General features: G+C 41.8%; 1 protein-coding gene and 3 non-coding genes across 4 annotated transcripts; all 4 read left to right on the top strand.

The window, feature by feature from the left end:
• The first annotated feature begins 17 nt into the window (after nt 1–17).
• rps12 (ribosomal protein S12) lies at nt 18–8,633 on the top strand. Its single transcript, XM_043686675.2, has 6 exons — nt 18–75; nt 202–257; nt 5,010–5,126; nt 6,897–6,999; nt 8,215–8,316; nt 8,545–8,633. The coding sequence occupies exons 2-6, from the start codon at nt 244–246 to the stop codon at nt 8,602–8,604; spliced, it is 396 nt and encodes a 131-aa protein (XP_043542610.1). The 5' UTR covers nt 18–75; nt 202–243; the 3' UTR covers nt 8,605–8,633.
• LOC122548716 (small nucleolar RNA SNORD101) lies at nt 4,834–4,907 on the top strand. The gene has a single exon (XR_006311327.1). It is a non-coding gene; the product is annotated as a small nucleolar RNA SNORD101 (small nucleolar RNA).
• On the top strand, nt 8,051–8,138 carry LOC122548724 (small nucleolar RNA SNORD100). Its single transcript, XR_006311335.1, has one exon. It is a non-coding gene; the product is annotated as a small nucleolar RNA SNORD100 (small nucleolar RNA).
• A 164-nt stretch (nt 8,634–8,797) lies between the features above and the next one.
• On the top strand, nt 8,798–8,886 carry LOC122548723 (small nucleolar RNA SNORD100). Its single transcript, XR_006311334.1, has one exon. It is a non-coding gene; the product is annotated as a small nucleolar RNA SNORD100 (small nucleolar RNA).
• Nucleotides 8,887–20,876: the final 11,990 nt, after the last annotated feature.

Genomic DNA, 20,876 nt, shown 5'->3' with positions numbered 1-20,876 from the left:
ACGTCGCCAACGCACGCGCGCTCGCCCTTTTCCTCCGCCATCTTGTCCCCTCCCCCTCTCTCTGTCCGGCTCGCGGTGAGTACAGGCTGGAGCCGGGGGACTATCCGAGCGCCATCGCCGCCATCCTCGGGCCCGACCGCACGCGCCAGCCCGCGATCGCACCGGCCGCCGCTAACGGTCACCCTCTGCTTTGTATTGCAGCGCGAAACCGCCGCCTTCCGGCGCTACTAGACCCGCAGCGCGATGGCCGAGGAATGGTGAGTTGGCCCAACACCCGCCGCCTTCTCGATCCTCCTTGTTTAGGCCCAGGCCGGCGGATCCGGGAGGAGGAGGAGGAGGACCCCGGGGAAAGGCAGGGGGTGGAAAGGGGCTGCCAGGGAGCGACCGGGCCGCTGGAACAAAAGGAAAGCAGCAGCTTTGTTCGGCGACTCGCTCCCGCCCGCCGCTGTGCCTTTGGTTTGTCCCACATTTACGTGCACAGCAGCCCCGGTGCTCTTTTGCAAGAACTTAGCTTGAGTTGGTGGGCGAGTAACACTAAATGTAAAGGAAAAATCAGAAGTAGGGCGTGTTTGCAGTATTCGGTGCACAGGGGCTTGGATGTCCTGGGACACAGATTTCAGAAGTTTATAACATCGTGAGGCGCACAGAGAGGGTGAATAGTCAAGGCCTTTTCTCCAGCGTAGGGGGTGTCCAAAACTAAAGGTTAGGGTGAGAGGGGGCGAAAGATTTAAAAGGGACCTAACGGGCAGAAGGTGGTTTGTGTATGGAATGCGCTGCCAGAGGTGGTTGTGATAGAGGCAGGTTACATTTACAGCATTTAAAGAGCATCTTCAGTATATAACTGAGAAGGCTTTACAGTGATATGAGAAGTGATGGCCAATTGGTCTAGATTAAAGTAGAATATCTGGTTGTCATGGACAAGTTGGACTGAAGGGTGTATTTCCATGCTGTACATCTGTTGACTGATGATTCAGGTGGCGCAAGTGAACGAGAAAGTAATTGGAATTTTTTGCAAGGGAAGTAGAGATTAAACAAAATAGTTTTGTGCAGGGTTTTGATGAATCACATCAGTATTGTGTAAAATTTTGGTTTTTCTTCCTTGCAAAAAAAAAGTATATAGTTGTATGAGAAGCCATTTGGGAAAGGTTCACTTGTTTCATATATGGCTTATGAATGTAGACAATACCCATTTTAAAAAATAAAATGAACAGATTGGTCTCTTCTCAGGGTAGCTAGAGGCTAGAGACAAAAAAACCACAGATGCTGAAATCCAAAGTAGACAAACAGCAGGCTGGAAGATCACAACAAGCCAGGCAGCTTCAAGAGGTGGGGAATTCAACATTTCAGGTATTAACCCTTCTCAGGACCAGACACTATTTGACCCTTGGAAGAGCATTCCGCCCAGACCTGCTCTCCCATCCTGTCGATGTAACGCAGCATTAATCATGGCTAGTTCCCCTAGCCTACACATGGCTGGCAATTTAGCATGGCCAATTCACCTAACCTGCACATCTTTGGCTTCCAGGAGGACACAAGTACCTGGAGGAAACCCATGCAGAATCTGCAAATGCCACACAGACAGATGCCCAAGGCTGGAATCAAACTGGCACTGAGGTCGTAGGGCTAATTGGAGTTTAGAAGAATGAGTATGATTTGTGTTATAACAGGAAAGTGAAGTTGACACAGCAGCTGGATCATCACAAGTGGCAGAGCAGACTCAAATAGATTATATTTATGAACTTGGGATTAAAAAATATTCATGATAATGCATCCAAAACCCTTAGAGATGGCGAATTCCAATGATTCACAAATCTCTGAACACGCAGATTTCTCCTTATCTCCATTTTTATTGATGGACCCGTCCCCATACTTTCCCCATATTATAGATTTTCCAGCAATGGAATCATCTATGTCTGTCCTGTCAGATATCTTCAGTATCTTGCATGTTTTAATAAGTGCATCTAATTGTTCTAAATTTGAGAACTGACTCGCTTTGTGCCTCATCCCAGGAACTACTTGGTAAATCTTTACAGTTCTCCCTCATAGGCTATCATCTATTACATATGGACACAATCTGCACTGTATTCCAGGTGTAACTTCAGCAAAACCCTGTGTAATTAGAATGAGACTTTATTTGTCCCTTCTCTCTGTCTTGCTAATTGCTGTGTACCTACATGCTTGTAACAGTACAGGTATTCTCCAAAAGTAGAGTGATCATATGAAAGTTTTTCTAAGCCGAAATGGCGTGAAGCGAAGAAACATTAATTTATATGGGAAAAATTTGACTTTTTTGTAAAATGGAAAATGGTCTTTGGATTAGCGAAAGCAGGTACGAATGTAGGTCTTTCATAAAAGCAAAGTGGCGTAAAACAAACTTCTGAAAACCGGGGGATACCTGTACACTTAAAATCTCTGAATGTTTACATTTAACAGTCTTTGGGCCTTTTAATTAATACTGTTTTAATGTTGCTACCAAGTGAATACTTTACACACATCACCTCTATCTGTCACCTTGGTGCCCATTCACTTGAGTAATCTAGTTCTCGTTGCAACCTCAGTGTCCTCTTTGGTATTTAGTTATGTGTCAAGAATTTGAAAAAATGTGGTGCTGGAAAAACACAGCAGGCCAGGCAGCATCCGAGGAGCAGGAGAATTGACATTTCGGGCATAAGCCCTTCTTCAGGAATGAGGCTGGTGTGCCGAGCAGGCTGAGATAAAGGGGAGGGGTGCTGGGAATGCGATAGGTGGAAGGAGGTGAGGTTAACAGGCCGGAGAGGGGGTGGGGGGTGGAGAGGTTGGGAAGAAGATTGCAGGTCAAGAGGGCGATGCTGAATCCGGGGGTTGGGACTGAGATAAGGTGGGGGGAGAGGAAATGAGGAAGCTGGAGAAATCTACATTCATCCTGTGTGGTTGGAGGGTTCCTAGGCGGAAGATGAGGCGCTCTTCCTCCAGGCGTCGTGTGGTCAGGGTCTGGCGATGGAGGAGGCCAAGGACCTGCCTGTCCTTGGCAGAGTGGGAGGGGGAGTTAAAGTGTTCAGCCACGGGGCGGTTTGGTTGGTGCGAGTGTCCCAGAGGTTCACTGAAACATCCCGCAAGTAGGCGGCCTGTCTCCCCAATGTAGAGGAGACCACATTGGGTGCAATCGATATTTACTGTATTCGTTGCACCCATGTGGTCTCCTCTACATTGGGGAGACAGGCTGCCTAGATTAGATTACATTGCATTGCATTACAGTGTGGAAACAGGCCCTTCGGCCCAACAAGTCCACACCGATCCGCCGAAGCGCAATCCACCCATACCCCTACATTTACCCCCTACCTAACACTACGGGCAATTTAGCATGGCCAGTTCACCTGACCTGCACATCTTTGGACTGTGGGAGGAAACCGGAGCACCCGGAGGAAACCATGCAGACACGGGGGCGGCACGGTGGCACAGTGGTTAGCACCGCTGCCTCACAGCCCCAGAGACCCGGGTTCAATTCCTGTCTCAGGCGACTGTGTGGAGTTTGCACATTCTCCCCGTGTCTGCGTGGGTTTCCTCCGGGTACTCCGGTTTCGTCCCACAGTCCAAAGATGTGCAGGTCAGGTGAATTGGCCGTGCTAAATTGCCCGTAGTGTTAGGTGAAGGGGTAAATGTAAGGGAATGGGTCTGGGTGGGTTGCGCTTCGGCGGGTCGGTGTAGACTTCTTGGGCCGAAGGGCCTGTTTCCACACTGTAATCTAATCTAAACGTGCAAACTACACACAGCCAGTTGCCTGAGGCAGGAATTGAACCTGGGTCTCTGGCGTTGTGAGGCAGCAGTGATAACCACTGTGCGACCGTGCGCCTCCTTGCGGACCGTTTCAGTGAACACCTCTGGGACACTCGCACGCACCAACCAACCAAACCGCCCCGTGGCTGAACACTTTAACTCCTCCTCCCACTCTGCCAAGGACATGCAGGTCCTTGGCCTCCTCCATCGCCAGACCCTGACCACACGACGCTTGGAGGAAGAGCGCCTCATCTTCCGCCTAGGAACCCGCCAACCACAGGGGATGAATGTAGATTTCTCCAGCTTCCTCATTTCCACCCCCCCCCCCCCACCTTATCTCAGTCCCAACCCCTGGATTCAGCACCGCCCTCTTGACCTGCAATCTTCTTCCCGACCTCCAGCCTATCGCCCTCACCTCCTTCCACCTATCGCATTCCCAGTGCCCCTCCCCCAAATTCCCTCCCCTCTACCCTTTATCTCGGCCCACTTGGCACGCCAGCCTCATCCCTGAAGAAGGGCTTATGCCCGAAACATCGATTCTCCTGCTCCTCGGATGCTGCCTGGTCTGCTGTGTTTTTCCAGCACCACATTTTTCAACTCTGGTCTCCAGCATCTGCAGTCCTCACTTTTCTCCTATGTGTCATAAGAAACTTAGATACATTAAATATTTTTTTGCCAATAACATTGATATAAGTTGTAAATAGCTGAGGTCTCCCAAGTTGATCCTTGCGGCATTCCACTAGTCACAGCCTCTCATTTGGTAATGCATTTAACCCTATTCTTTGCAGTTATAGGTTAAAACAAAATTTAGATCTTGTTACACCTGTCCTGTCAAGGACCAGCAGGTTTGCAGTTTGACCCAGTGATTAGCTGGAATGATTTGTATGAATTATTGACTTTTGTCAGTGAAAATGTAACATTATTGCAAGTAGTAGCACTTTTTAGATAACGAATATCGTGATCGAAGTGCACATATGGCTCTGAAAATTTCTTGAAGTCTCTTCATTTAATCAGGTTTTTTAAAAAGGCTTAAAAATATATTAAGGATTACTAGTTGTATGAATTGAATTAAGCTACACTGTTGGAATGATGAATTTTTCTATGTCGGATACCCCTTCACTCTTGAGAATGAGTGAAAAATCTCTTCTGACAACTTGTAGCTCAAAGCCATTGACTGCTTTCCTTAGTCTAATCTAAGTTGAAATATTGGCAGGTACTGGAATTCTGCAACTGTATAATTCCAACTTTTTTGTCAGTATAACGGCAGGTGGTGTCATGGATGTGAATACTGCACTTCAGGAAGTGTTGAAAACAGCATACATCCATGATGGCTTGTGTTGTGGTCTCCGAGAGGCTGTCAAGGTACTGGACAAGTGAGTAGCTTTTTAGTAATTCCATAAGGGGCTGTAACAATTTTGACTTGTAATAATATACACGTTAAACTTATTATACAAGTAAATTATTGGAATTAGTGTTACACGGAAGGCTGTGATATTGAAATGAGTTTGTTCTAACAGCTTACTGCTAAAATCATTAAGATGTCCTGACTACCAAATTGCTAAAACCACATAGTCAAAATATCCAGTTTTTAGCAAGTATGTGCACAGTTCTTGTTCTTATAAAGTTAATTTCTGTTTAAACTGTTAAGTCCATTGTGAAAAAATGTTATCACATCTTGGCGCTTTTGCTAAATGTAGGTGTAACATTTCGTTGGGGACAGGGCAGGGTATCAGACTTTTGGCTCCTGGTCAGTAACTCCTACTGAATGTGTAGTGTATTTAGCTACCTAGTAGCTTCACTATGGCAGTTGGTAACTTTGTTCCACAGAAGTCACTTACATGATGTACAGATTCTGTTGCTGTCAGTTAAACTGTACCAAGAAAGCTAGAATCTTTTTTCTGTGGTAGGACTGCATTGCTGGTTAGGCCAGAATTTATTACCCATCCGTAGTTGCCCTTGAGAAAGTGGTGGTGAACCGCAGTAGTCCACCTGCTGTGTATTGACCCACAATGCTATTTGCGGTGGAATTCCAGGATTTTGACCCAGTGGCAATGAACGAATGCTAAAATATTTCTAAGTCAGGATGGTGAGTGGCTTGGAGGGAAACTTGAAGGTACTGGTGTTCCCATATATTTTGTAGAATCCCTACAGTATGGAAACAAGCCATTTGGCCCAACAAGTCCACACCAACCCTCCAAAGAGTAATCCACCCAGAACCATTCCCCTATCCTTATTACTTTGCATTTACTCCTAACTAATGCACATAACTTACACATCTCTGAACACAATGGGCAATTTAGCATTACCAGTTCACCTAACTGGCACATCTTTGGATTGTGGGAGAAAACCCATGCAGGCACAGGGAGAATGTGCAAACTCCAGACAGTCACCTGAGGCTGGAATTGAACCTGGGTCCCTGGCGCTAACCTCTGGGCCACTGCTGCCCAAATGATGTGATTTCCTGAAAATTTGCCCTGAGAAGGTGAGAAATTTCCTCTGGTGAGGAGCAGGGACTGGATCTCCAGATGGCCGACACTGACAATGAATCAACACAAAATCATCGATTCATTACAAATTGAAGGCTGAACTAAAAGCTGACTGCTGGGAGTCGAACCCACAACTTTTGAATAGCAACTTTAACCAAGACATACAAGTCCAACGCATCCTCCATTGTGCCACAGAGCCTCACTGCGCTTGTCCTAGATGGAAGTGGTCATGGGTTTAGGAGATACTGTCTGAGGATGTTTTCTGAAGGGCATCTTTTAGATGGTTGGATTTAGAAGTCTGTGGTTGTATTGAGCTTTGGCACTGAATCAGTTTCAGGATTCTCCATTGCTGTGTTAAACCTCATAAGAAAGAACATATCTTGTTTGTTGCTGTTGAACCTACAATCATATTCTTTCAAATTAGTAAAGGGCATTTCTTGGACCTGTCAGGATGTTGTCCTATCTCGTGAACAGACTAAGTGTTTGAGGTAGATCCAATCATTTATATTAACATTACACTTATTTTTCAACTCTTGTGTGTGGTTCATAAATACACATGCTTTAGTTTTTGAAATTGGTCATTTTGGCTTAAATTGTGGTTGCATACTGCTAGAAATAACTCAAGATAGTTTTGTGACTTTTTTTTTAAACCCTCAGGCGACAGGCTCACTTGTGTGTCCTGGCAGCCAATTGTGACGAGGCACAGTATGTTAAATTGGTAGAAGCACTCTGTGCTGAGCATGGGATCCACCTGATGAAGGTGAGTATTGCAATGAGCAAAGAACTATTGGTACCCTTGCAAAGCTGTATTCCATTGCCTTTTTATAATCTTAAAAAGTATTATTCTGGATTTTGATTTGTATTGTGAGCTGTATTCTGAAGCTTTGAAATGAGCTCCACATTCCCTGATCTTCCATTATGACTTGGGCTCCTTGCACCATTTCAATAGTTATTTCATTGTTTGTTGATCAGGTGTACTCTATTGGTCGCCCTTCTATCGTACAAACTTTTAACTCAAAATCAAAGTCTTGTCTTTTTGGATAGTTCTTTGGTTGTGATTAGTGATGAATGTTTTGGAAATTTGTATAATTAGAGTCACTGCTGATGTGCTTATAACCTCAGCCCACATTCCTGCCTATTCCTCACAACCTTTTGTACAACTTGTAATGGGTTGAAGGGTTGTGGGCAGAAATTGAGGCAGAGATGAGATCAGTCATGATTGCATTGAAAAGCGGAGCAAACTGAAAGACTAATGTGTGTATTCACACTCCGGGTTTTTCTATTCTTTCAACCCCTTGTTTAGGAAAAATCTGTGTACTTAAGCCTTAAAAATATTCAAGAATTATGAATTCCACTTTTTTTTGAGAAAACATCCAACAATTCTCAAATCCGAGGAAAAGCATTACTTCTTTGTTTTAAGTTATTCTTAAACATGATCCCAATTTTAGGTTTTCCTATGAGTAAACATCCTCTTGACATCTATCTTGCCAAGCCCTCCCCAAAGACCTTGCGTTTCAGTCAAATTATGTCTTCTAAACTCCAGCAGATGTGAGCCTTAATGTCTCCAAGCTTATCACCAGCTTCTCAAGGGTAATTAGTGATGGGCAATACATGCTGGCCTAGCATATGACATGCATCCAGTGAATGATTTTTTTTTAAAGAACTGACATTTAAGCTCTCTTTGCTCTTGATAGCTGGGACATGAAACAAGAGGATGTTTGTCAAAACTCAATGAGTCACTACTTCAAGAAGGGAGGGGTTGCATTATTGAGGCATTTATCTTTAAATTTATTAGAATGATTTGGCAATACTGTATCTGTGATGACCACTTGGCTCCCTCAACAGAAATTGAATGAAGAAAAATGCCAGAATTGTTACCCAAAAAATGTCTGAGGTGCAGTATTTTTCCTTGCCATATGTTGGTGAAACTTGGTGTTTACAAGATGCTGCACAGCTGCCTTTTTGTACATTGCAGGTTGATGACAACAAGAAGCTCGGTGAATGGGTAGGACTTTGCAAAATAGACCGAGAAGGGAAGCCCCGCAAGGTTGTAGGCTGCAGCTGTGTTGTTGTCAAGGTGAGTTACTTGAATTCAAGATTTAGTTTATTGATAAAGAAATATGGAGAGACTCTCCGATAGGCCCAAAAACCTGTCTGTGTATTTTATATTACATATTTTAGTACAATAAACTTTACTGAAATAAAATAATTACTACTGTTCATTCATAAAGCGTTGCTTTAATTGTTTCAAATTGTAGCTTGTTAAAACGTTTAATCTGACACACATGAACACTTTCTTTTTTAGGATTATGGGAAAGACTCTCAAGCCAAGGATGTCATTGACAATTATTTCCGAGGAAAGTGATATATTTCATAAATAAAAAGGAAAATTTATTTTTGTGACTCAAGATTTTTTCATTGAAATTATGCTGTTTGTGGTATGGATATACACTTGTGTCAAAATGAGATGATTCTTCGTTAATAAGGTTGTAGTGTCATATAAAATGTACCAAAACCTTGATGGACTATTGGTACTGACCATAAAGAGTAACTATTACTGTATCGATGATGATCATTTGGCTCCCTCTACTGACGTAAAACAGTGAGGAAGATTGCCAGAATTGTTACCCAAACCTTCTGAGATACAGTACAAGTTCACCTTGCTATAGTGAAATTAAAACTCCAGAGAATGTTGTAGTCTAGTTCTTTGTATGTATTGGGTGTTCTTCTCAAGGATGTAAGATTCAAATTCATAAGTAGCAGCAGACCATTCATTCCCCACCCCCACGTATTTTGTTTCAAACAATGCCTGTTGTGCCTATTTTGCCTGCAATCAAGGAATGAGTACACTGAGTACATTATCTTTACCTATTCATTGACTTGTCTATATGTCCTTGAAGACAGTGTATCTTAAACATTTGCTATCCTGTCCAGTATAGTTACATAATTTGTGCCTGGCTTAAACATGAGTGTGATCCCTGCAGCACTTGTTAGTTACAGCTTATCAACCAGGAAATGTTTTTTAAATCTCTGGTTAGCTAATAATTTATGTTGATATTTCACTCCCAAAATAATTTCTTTTGTAGGAACCTTGTATGATGCCTTGATGTCTTTTTATAATCCAAATACACTATATCTGATTCATCCATTTTACTTGATACATCCTCAAAAGATTACAACTCTAATGTATCCACTTTTTGACAAAATATCATGTAAAAGATTGCTTAACAAACTTGACTAGAAATCGGTCTCAATGTCACTTTGGTGTAAAAGATGGCTGAAGGGCAGATTGGGGTATGGCAAACTGCTGTTCCCCATGAATCAGTGCTCAGACCACCATTTAATTTTTTAAATATATGGTCAGAAGTGCTTTTACTCACAACTGAACAGGTCTTTCTTCCTCCAAAACCAAATCCAGATGACCAATTCATAAACAAATTTGTCACTTGACTCCAGTGGAGTTGAATAGGTTAGCAGAATCTTCAGCCAAGTGTCAGATAGAATTTAATATAAAGAAGTGGCAAATGGGACGGAGAAAAAAATTGCAAAAGAACTTTAGTGAGTGTACTTGTGCAGGAAGCACAGTAAGCTAGCTCACAGTGCAGTGGGTAATCAGGACGATCAATGGAATGTTGAGCCTTATTTTAAAGGGGTATGAATATGGTATTGTTGCAATTGTACACAGTGCTGGTGAGACCACATATTGAGTACGGAGAGCAGTTTTGATTCCCTTATTTAAGCAATTACAGAGGAACTTCTATTTATCCGAACAAGATGGGCAGGCACTATTTTGTTCGGATAATTGATTATTCAGTTAATCGATTCCATGCCTTTCCTCTGGGGCTCAGAGGTTTCTGTAAAGTCTGCTCCCCCTTCAGGAGATAAGGCAGCATTACAGCATGCAATGAGTGAGCCCCTGTCCTCCAGTCCTGTCCCCAACCCCCTCCGACACTGGCCCCTCCCCCCCCCTTCCCCTCTCTGGGGCTGCTGGACTGGACACCAACAATAAGACTGCTGCTACTGCCTTTTGGGGAGTGTGTGTCTCCAAATAGCGTACACCTGCAACTTTTTGACAGGTTCCACCTTTGTCCTGTACAGGACAATATCAGAGAGATTATCTGAGGAAGGGGGTTTAGGGTACATGTCTGTGTAGAACTCCAGGGAAAGTGTGGGAAGAGAGAGAGAGGGCGGGCAGTCAGTCATTTAGAGATGGTGCTTGCACTCCCATCAGTCTAGGACTCTTCTTAGCAGCACTTTTAATCACTGTAAACAAAACACACGATCAGTGTTGGACACACGTATTTGATGTAATGTTTCTGTCTGGACCTAGCGATCTCCTTCAGATAGCAGTTCTGAAAAGGTTCGCTAGGACGAGCCCTGGTATGGAAGGATTGCCTTATAAGGATTCCTGAAGAAGGGCTCATGCCCGAAACGTCGATTCTCCTGCTCCTTGGATGTTGCCTGACCTGCTGCGCTTTTCTAGCAACACATTTTCAGCTCTGATCTCCAGCATCTGCAGTCCTCACTTTCTCCTAAATAGGTTAGGAGTGGAGTTTAGAAGAATTAGAAGGTAATCTAATTGAAACATAGAGGACTCGAGAGGCTTGACAGGATAAATGTTGAGAGGGAGATTTCTGTCGTGGGAAAGTATAGGATGAGTATGTTGTCATGGAGTGAAAAGGTGCCTAGTTAGGATTGAAATGAGGGGGAAATTGTTCTGAGTGTTGAGCCTTTGGGAAGTTGTGACAGATTTGTGGGGGCAGATTCCTTGTTTATATTTAAAGCTGACATAGATTCTTGATCAGTAGGGAAATTGAGGGTTAAAAGGAAAGGGCAGGACAGTGGGCATGTGTCAGATCAGCCATAATCCAGTTGAATGGCAGAAAAGCCTTAAGGTGATAAATGCCCACTCTTGTCCCTATTTCTTATAGTTTTGTATTTCAGATTTGATGGTGCTGCACAGAAAGGAACTGGAGAGTAAGTGTTAAGGGATCTTTGAAAGTGGTACAGCATTTCCAAGAAAATTGTTATCAAAGCATGTGGCATTTTGAACCTTGTAAAGTGAGGTATTGAGTTCAAGAGCAGGGATGTTATTGCCAAACCCTTATAAAATTCTGTTTCTGTTTAAACTTGATTATTGCACCTTGTTCTGTTTACCAGACTTTACATTGTGCTATTGCTCGTGTTCTAATATTGGACCAGTAGTCTGGAGTCAAACTGAAAATTTACCACGGTAACTGAAGACATTTAAATTCAAGTGGTGAAAAATAAAATCCAGAATGAAAACTCCATAGTATGCCATATAGTTTATTGAATGTGCTCTGATATTCAAACTGATCATGCACATCTACCATTTCCCCTGTATTCCTTGATGTCGCTAGAATCCAGAAATCTATTGATTTGTGCCTTGAACACATTGAATAATTGACGTTTACTGCCACCTGGAGTAGAGGATTCCAAAGCTTTTCAGTGAAGAAATTCCTTTTCGTGTAAATTTTAAATGGCTGATTCCTTATCCTGAATTTGTGTCCTCTGGTCCCGTACTCAACAGCTAGCAGAAATGCCCTGCATACATCTGCACTCATGACCTGTAAGAATTATATTTCAGTGAAATCACATCTAGTGCTTTGAAGTAAGGGAATGCAGGCTTAGTTTCTTCAAAATTTTCTCAATCCAGGGATTAATCAGATGAATCCCCTCAATAACGAGCTCTGCCTTGCAGTTTTCTACCACAGTGAATACCCTGAGCAGCCACTAAATTAATTGGATCATGTTTTGAAACAAAACTTTCTGGTTCACAAGCTCCATAAGGAGAAAATCTTCTTTATCGGGTGTGGATTGCATTGTCCCTTCCCAGAGCCATGTGGTTGATTCTTAACTGCTCTTTGGAATAGATTTGTGAACCACTCAGTTAAATGAAATGGCTTTGTAGAATTCTAATTAAACTGAACAGAGAAGCTGGCACTCATTTAGCTATTAAAAACCATAAAGTCACAACCAACCAAGAGGAACTTGCAAAGTTTTTCCACCAGTAATATTTCAATTTGTCTGAAAATTAAGTCCAGGACCACCCACTTCCTTGTCGAGATTTCTACATACTGGCTTAAAAAAAGTCTAGATGAATTCTAAGAATTTTCTGTCGTCTAAACTTTTCATACATTGACTACTGCAGTTAAAGTTGGGGAAATTGAAAATCCCATTAATATTGCACTATTACCTTTTATACTTGTCTGAAATTTGACTACATATCTGCTCTTTTGTTTCTCTTAAATTAGAGATTGTTCCTTTTTGTATTTTTAAGTTCTACCCAGATGTCTTCATTTGGGGAGCTTTCTATGATAACACTCCTTACTGCAAAGTTAAACATCTTGCAACATCAGGTTATAGTTCAACAGGTTTATTTGAAAACACTGACTTTTGAAGCACTGCTCCTTCATCAGGTGGTTGTGGAGTATAAAATATAAGACAGAATTTATAGCAAAAGGGTTACAGTGTCATGGTGCTGTAATGATATATTAAACAAATTTAGATCAAGTTTTTCATTTTTTAGAATGGGATTTGCTGGTTCCAGTTCTTTAATATGTAAATCCCAGAACTCCTTTTGTTACATTCTCAAAATAGCTTTAGCTTTTCTAACAATATATACCATCTCAGCTCAGACACTAGCACCTCCAAATCATTCCTTATTGCAGTAATTGGTTTCCTAATTGATATAACATCCCCATCTCTTTTACCTCCTCAGGAGTCAATATCCAGCAAAGTTGTATTGATTTCCAGAAGCGTTTACTAAATTACAGGATGATTGGCTACTCAATAAGATAAGACCCCATGGTGTTGAAAGTATATTAGCATGGGTAAAGGATTGGCTAAATGATAGGGAATTGGGATTAGGATGCATTTTCAGGTTGGTAACCTATAATTAGTGGAGTGCCACAGGAATAAGTGCCAGGGTCACAATTATTTACAAAGTATACATGACTTGGATGAGGAAAGTGAATGTACTGTAGCTTAATTTGAATGCTACACAAAAATGTAGATATAATGTGGAAAAATGTGAGGTTAAGCATTTTGGTAGGAAGAGCAGAATATTACTTAAACTGAGAAAGTTTGCAGAAAACTACAGCTCAACATAGAGTAGTCCAACTTGTCCATGCTGTGCAGATATCACACATTAGTCCCATTTGCCTGTATTTGGCCTATGTCACTCTAAATCTTGCCTATTCATATTCCCATCCAGTGTTGTAATTGTACCAGCCTCCACCTCTTTCTCTTCCATACACCATCATCTATGAAAAAGTAGCCCTGTAGGTCAATTTTAAATCTTTCTTCTCTCACCATAAGCCTATGCCTAGTTTTTGGACAGTACCACAATGGCCAAAAAGATGTTGGCTATTTGCCCTATCCATGCAGCTCATCACTTTATAAACTTCAATAAGGTCACTCCTCAAGAGTCTGATGCTTCAGGGTTAATAGTCCTAGCCTATTCAGTTTATCCCCAATCCCAGCAACATTCTTTGCAAATAGAGTAATTGATATGTATGGAATGGAAACAGACCCTTCGGTCTGACCCATCCATGCTGACCAGATATCCCAACCCAATCTAGTCCCACCTGCCAGCAAGTGGCCCACATCCCTCCAAACCCTTTATATACTCATCCAAATGTCTCTTAAATGTTGCAATGTACCAGCCTCCACCACTTCCTCTGGCAGCTCATCCATTCCACCCTGTGTGTGAAAAAGTTGCCCCTTAGGTCTCTTTTATATCTTTCCCCTCTCACCCTAAACCTATGCCCTCTAGTTCTGGACTCCCCGTCCACAGGTAAAAAGACTTTGCCTATTTACCCTATCCATGCCCCTCATAATTTTGTAAACCTCAATAAGGTCACCCCTCAGCCTCTGACGCTCCAGGGAAAACAGCCCCAACCTGTTCAGCTTCTCCCTATAGCTTAAATCCTCCAACCCTGGAACTATCCTTGTAAGTCTTTTCTGAACCTTTTCAAGTCACTCAACAACTTTCCGATAGGAAGGAGACCAGAATTGCAAGCAATATTCCATCAGTGGCCTAATCAATATTGTGTCCAGCTGCAACATGACCTCCCAACTCCTGTACTCAATAAAAGCAAATTGCTGCGGATACAGCTTTGCCAAAGGGTCAGTTTGACTCGAAACGTCAGCTCTTTTCTCTCCTTACAGATGTTGCCAGATCTGCTGAGATTTTCCTGAATTTTCTCTTTTGGTTCCTGTACTCAATCCTCTGACCAATAAAGGAAAGCATGCCAAACGCCTTCTTCACTATAATATCTACCTGCGACTCCACGTTCAAGGAGCTATGAACCTGCACTCCCAAGGTCTCTTTGTTCAGCAACACTCCTTAGGACCTTTCCATTAAGTGTATAAAGTCCTGCTAAGATTTGCTTTCTCAAAATGCAGTACCTTGCATTTATCTGAATTAAACTCCCATCTGCTACTTCTCAGTCCATTGGCCCATCTGGTCAAGATCCTGTTGCAATCTGAGGTAACCCTCTTTCCTGTCCACTACACCTCCAATTTTGGTGTCATCTGCAAACTTACTAACTGTACATCTTATGCTTGCATCCAAATCATTTATGTAAATCTTTTCTGCAATTTGAGAGTCGGCATAAATCACACAAAAAAGCTAGCATATACGTTCAGCAAGTAAAAGGGATGCAAATGAAATGTTAACCCTTATTTGGAAGGGAATAGGAGTATAAAAAATGGAAGTCTCGCTAAAACCATACAAGGCACTAGTTAGATTGCATCTGCAATGCAGTGCATAGTTTTGGTCCCATTATCTAAAAATACAAGTATGTAGGCTTTGGAGGCAGTACAGAGCAGTTACATTTGAATGATCCCAAGCATGGAGGAACTGTTTTTACTTAGCTTGTACTTATTGGAGATTAAAAGAATGAGAGGCAACCTTATTGATTGTTAGGGGCAAGGGCTTGACAAAGTGGATGCAAAGAGATGTTTCCCCTTGTAGAAAAGCCTAGGATCAGTGGACATAATCTCATAGTAAGGGGTTGCCCATTTAGGAGAAAATGAGGTCTGCAGATGCTGGAGATCAGAGCTGAAAATGTGTTGCTGGAACAGCGCAGCAGGTCAGGCAGCATCCAGGGAACAGGAGAATCGACGTTTCGGCATAAGCCCTTCTTCATTTAGGACAGATGAGTAGAGGGCAATGAGTTTCGTGAATTCTTTAGCACAGAAGGCTATAGAGGCTGCATTGTTAAGTATATTCAAGGCTGATATTAATACATTTTTATTCAGTAAGGGAATCAAGGGTGATGGAGAAGGCAGAAAATTGAAGTTGAGGAATCCAGATCAGCCATGAATTCATTGAATGTTAATAGTCTATTCCTATGTCATGTCTAAGCACAAAAGATAGAACTACCATATGGTGTATTCTGGGTAGTGAGACTTCAATTACCAAGTGTTATGCAGAAGTAATGCAACTGGATGTTGAAGTGCATAGGTACTGGATTTGGTCTTTAGGCAATACTCTGGATGTGAACATAGGAGATATGGTTAATAGGTTTGCAGATGACATCAAAATTGGAGGTATAGTGGACAGTGAAGTTAACCTCGAGTACAACTGGATCTTGTTCAGATGGGCAAGAGTGGAAGATGGAATTCAATTCAAATAAAAGTAAGGTGCTGCAATTTAGAAAGGTAAGTCAGGGCAGGACTTAGGTACTTAATGATAAGGTCTTGGGGAGCGTTGCTGAACCAAGAGACCTTGGAATGCAGGTTTATGTTCCTTGAAAGGAGAGTCCAAGGTCAACAGGATAGTAAAGAAAGTGGTATGCTTGCCTTTATTGGCTAGTGTATTGGATATAGGAACATTGATTCATGATGAAGGGCTTTTGCCCAAAACATGGACTCCTGATCCTCGGATCTGCCTGACATGATGTGCTTTTTCAGCACCACGCTTGAAGCATTGAATACAGGGGTTGGGAGGCCATGTTGCAGCAGTGCAGGACATTGGTTAGGCCTTATTTGGAGTACTATGTACATTTCTGATGTCCCTGCTATAGGAAGGATGTTACGAAACTTGAAAGGGTTCAGAAAAGACAAGAATGTTGCTGGGGGTTGGTGAATGTGAGCTACAGATAGAGGCTGAAAGAGCAGAGCTATTTTCCTGTAGCATTAGAGGCTGAAAGGTGACATAATAGAGGTTTATAAAATCATGAGAGGCATGGATTGGGTGCATAGACAAGGTCTTTTCCCTGGGTTGGAGGAGTCCAGCACTAAAGGGCATAGGTTTTGAGATGAGGGGAAAGATTTAAAAGGGACCTGAGGGGCAACTTTTGCATGCACAGTGTGGTGCTTGTATGGAATGAGCTCCCAGAGGAAGTGCTGGAGGCTGGTATAATCACAACATTTAAAAGGTATCTGGATGACTTTGTGAATAGGAAGACTTTAGAGGTATATAGTTCAAATGCTGGCAGGTGGTACAAGATTTATTTAGGGTATCTTTGCATGGACAAGCTGGACCGAGGCGTTCGTTTCAATGCCGTGTAGGTCTATGACTCTAAGAGAGCTATTGTGAAGGAGGAACTATTTTAAATAAAGTACATTCTCATTGCCTTTCACAGATGCATCTGTTCATGGCAAATATTTTGAAGATGTAGGGTCAATTTCCCTACAAACTAACAAAATAGTTGAGCCAGAGAGAGTTTAATCATTGCCCCATGCCAGTCAACATTATTACCATCATTGAAATCCCACTATTCTGGTAATTACCATTGACCAGAAACACAACTTGATTGCCTCTAGAGATAACTGGCTACAAAAACAGACAGCAGCCAGGAAGTCAGCAGTCGGTAATACACCCCGACTCTCCAAAGTTTGCTTACAAATATGACGGAATATTCTTGATTTGCCTATATGAGTGCAGCTCCGACAAAACTGAAGAAGCTTGATGCCATCCAGGACAACGCTTGATTGGCACTACATCAACAGATTTTCACTACCTCTACCACTGATGCATGGGCGTAGCAGTATATAATATCTCCAAGACATTGCAAAACCCATGACCACTACCATCTAGAACAACGAGGGTAACAGTATCGTTAGGTTAAAACCCTTGCACTTCCTATCATTGTAATGGGTCAACTTACACCAAAATAAAAATCACCTGGGCTAAGATCTTCTATCCTTCAGACTGATCTGTCTTCCTTCCAGATCTCAGCATTATTACTTTCTGGATTGTTTTCAGGTCTTGGGACTGCAATATATTTGACAAAGTCTCATAAGTAATGGCAACGATTATTCAGTCTTTTAAGAATTTGGACTTTAAGTTATAATCATGTCTCTCCGCTAGTCTGTATAGGTCCTTAATGAAATCACTGGATTTGCCACACGACGTACTATTCTGGTAAAACTTGTTCTTCACAGACTTGTATTAGTTAAGTTTGAACTAATTGTCAAATGGTTTCAGTACCTCTTTTACCCCTTAGTGAGCAATAATATCATCTGATATACTTCAAGTTGTTATTGAAGTGTATTTATTTATTGACTTAATTTTCAGTTCAAAAGCTGTTCTATGCTTCAGGAATTATTTTTGTCAGGCTGTCCAATTTTAAATTGTATTTGGAACATTTTGTTTTTAATTCCAGTTTAAAATTTTGCAGTATTTTGCTTTGATATTTAGTAACAGGTTAGCATTGCCACCATGTGTTACTTTATGGTACTGCTGTGTCAATTTCAAATGACTAAATTTGAAAATAACCTTTTTTTAAACAATTTGCATTTTATGAACCTCATAATTACACTACAAGAAGCTGATGTTTTTAACATGAGGAAAATGGTAAATCCTTCCAAAACCATATAATTCAAGGCTCTGTGATTTATTTTTATCAAAGTCTTGTGTAAGCTTCCTGCTTTAAGTCTGACTTCTCAGTTTTGAAATTGCTGTACTCAATCCTTTTCAAAATACCAACCCATTGCTCAACTTCATTTCCCATTCAAAGTACTTATGTATATTGTATTGACTTCCAACACGATGTTCATTTTCCCTGCAGCTCCATATTTGAATTTCTCTAAATAAAGCTCTAGCCTGAAACAGCAAAATGACCTTTAAGTTAAAGACAATGCATACTTTCCCTCCCCCTTGTCATCTTTTGCAGTTTTTAACATATTCATCTACTTAATTTTTCTCCAACACAACACCTTTCTGCCCAGCTCAGTGGAATTATTCTCAATTTATGACTACCCATTGTAACCAAACTATTCTTCTATCCTGCCAATTCTGCAGTTTACAAGGATCTTCTTTCTCTGTAACAACCCCTACCTCCAACCATTTTTCTCATTTATATGCTGTTTCTTGGTAACATTTTATGATATGGTTCCGCTTATGTGCTGACAGCACCCAACCTCTGAACTGCTCACTTTTTTTTAGATTGTGGCTAATCCTCTCCATCAATCCACATTTTGTACTGATCCTGAGCCTTGAACGTGCTTAGGGTCAGTCAAACCCTCACAGAGAATGAGGCCATCTGTTATTCTTCTAAACCACAGACAATATAAACCCATTCTATTCAATCATACTTCACAGGACAACCCTATTTTCAAGCAATGAATCTTTGTCGTACTACCAGTATAGAAAGTATGCTTGCCATAAACAGCTATGAACTCAACACAATGCAGGAGCAAATTACTGCAAATGTTGGAATCTGTTCTGGAAACAAAAGTGCTGGAAGTCACAGTAGGTCAGGCAGCATCCATGGAGAGAGAGCAAGCTCGCATTTTGAGTCCAGATGACTTCATTAGAGCTGAAAAGCCATCTAGACTTGAAATGTTAGCTTGCCCTCCCTCCATTGATGCTGTCTAGTCCACTGTGATTTCCAGCATCATCTGTTTTTTGTCAATAACTACCAACTAATCCCTACACACATACAACTGGATGCATTAAAAAATGGTTTTATGGGTGGACAGAAATAAATTGGGAAATGCACCCGTCCATAGGGTTTGTTGGATTCTCCTTTTGACTCAGCAGGACGTTCTGCAATTTTCCTTCACCAAGTTCTTTCACTTTTTTGCAGAAGACAATGATGATACATTCACTACGAGATCTTTTAGTTACTGGTTAAAGGGGTTGGTTATCTCAGCAGGCTGGAAGGCTTGCTTGCAAAGCAGAGATACTAGCATAGATTCAATTCCTTTACTGGCTAGGGCTACCATGAAGGTCCCACCTTCTCAACCTTATCCCTCATCTGAGGTGTGGCATCCCTGAGGTTCAAGCATCACCAGTCATCTCTCTTTGAGAGCAACCCTGTGATCTTCTGGGATGATGTTGACTTAATCTACTTAAAAGTCAACAGCATACAGCAATTGGTTTGAGGAAAATAACGGACTTTCTTTAGGTATTTTTATTGCAAGGTGAGAGACACACACAACTTGCTCTTCCAGTAGTCCAAAGGCGCTTCACTGTAGAGTTCCCACCCCAAAGCTGTTCAGTTACCCTGGAAATCTGTTCTTGCCTGGTCTCACCCATATGTGACTCCAGACCCACAGCAATGTGGTTCCTCTTAACTGCCCTCTGGGCAATTATATATGGGCAATACATGCTGGCCCAATCTGTGATGCTAACATCCCTTGAACAAATTTAAAAAGGAAATGGGCAGGGAGATGGAATTACTTCCAGTGAAGAATCAAGTTTCAAGCTCTCTCCTAATAGATTTTTTTTAGATTAGATTCCCTACAGCCCAACCAGTTCTCCAAAGAGTAGCCCACCCACACCCAATTCCCTCTGACTAATACAACTAACACTATTGGCAATTTAGCATGGCCAATTCACCTGACCTGTACAACTGGAAGGAAACCCACACAGACACAAGGAGAATGTGCAAACTCCACACAGTTGTCCAAGGCTGGAATTGAACTTGGGACCCTGGTGCTGTGAGGCAGCAGTGCTAGCCACTGAGCAACCATGCTACCCCAAATAACACCTCCTCTCACAAGAAAAGGGTTAAGATTCAGCTTAAAGAATTATTTTCAGAACTTTTTATTAACCATCACAGAGTGAATTCATCTGCAATATCTGACTTTAATTCTCAAAAGAGACACCAATCCCTCATAGACCCCACAATGCTCTATATTGTCTCAGATATTGCTTCCTTTTGGTGTTATTGCTATCCCTCAACCTCAGCAACTTGTACACAATTCCATCGATTGCCAGTACAAGACAAGTTTGACAGTTGATTTTGGCAAAATTGTATTGGTCTGTAACAACATAAACTGGTTACACAATGCACTGCTCTGATGCATAACATTAGAATTGCAAATACTACCTCTTAAATGTCTACTTGTGACCAAAAAAATAACAAATGAACATAGGAAGAGTTAGCATGGGTCGGGTGCTGGCAGGTGGGACTAGATTGGGTTGAGATAGCTGGTCGACATGGTTGAGTTGGACTGAAGGATCTGTTTCTGTGCTGTACATCTCCATGACTCGAAATAAATGCAAGGTGCTGCATTTTGGGAAAGCAAATCTTAGCAGCACTTAAACACTTAAAGGTAAGATCCTAGGGACGGCTGCTAAATAAAAAGACCTTGGAGTGCAGGTTCATAGCTCCTTGAAAGTAGAGTTGCAGATAGATAGGATAGTGAAGAAGG

The sequence above is a fragment of the Chiloscyllium plagiosum genome, unplaced genomic scaffold (assembly GCF_037043375.1).
Source record: "Chiloscyllium plagiosum isolate Xiang-an unplaced genomic scaffold, Cpla_swu_hap1 HiC_scaffold_3, whole genome shotgun sequence".
Lineage (NCBI taxonomy): Eukaryota > Metazoa > Chordata > Chondrichthyes > Orectolobiformes > Hemiscylliidae > Chiloscyllium > Chiloscyllium plagiosum.
This window is presented reverse-complemented; position numbering and strand designations above follow the sequence as displayed.

What these genes read in the sequence shown, in the direction of transcription:
- rps12 (XM_043686675.2), top strand. An exon ending in ATGGGATCCACCTGATGAAG is followed by an intron (nt 7,000 to 8,214) that starts GTGAGTATTGCA and finishes TGTACATTGCAG; the next exon opens with GTTGATGACAACAAGAAGCT. An exon ending in GCAGCTGTGTTGTTGTCAAG is followed by an intron (nt 8,317 to 8,544) that starts GTGAGTTACTTG and finishes TTTCTTTTTTAG; the next exon opens with GATTATGGGAAAGACTCTCA.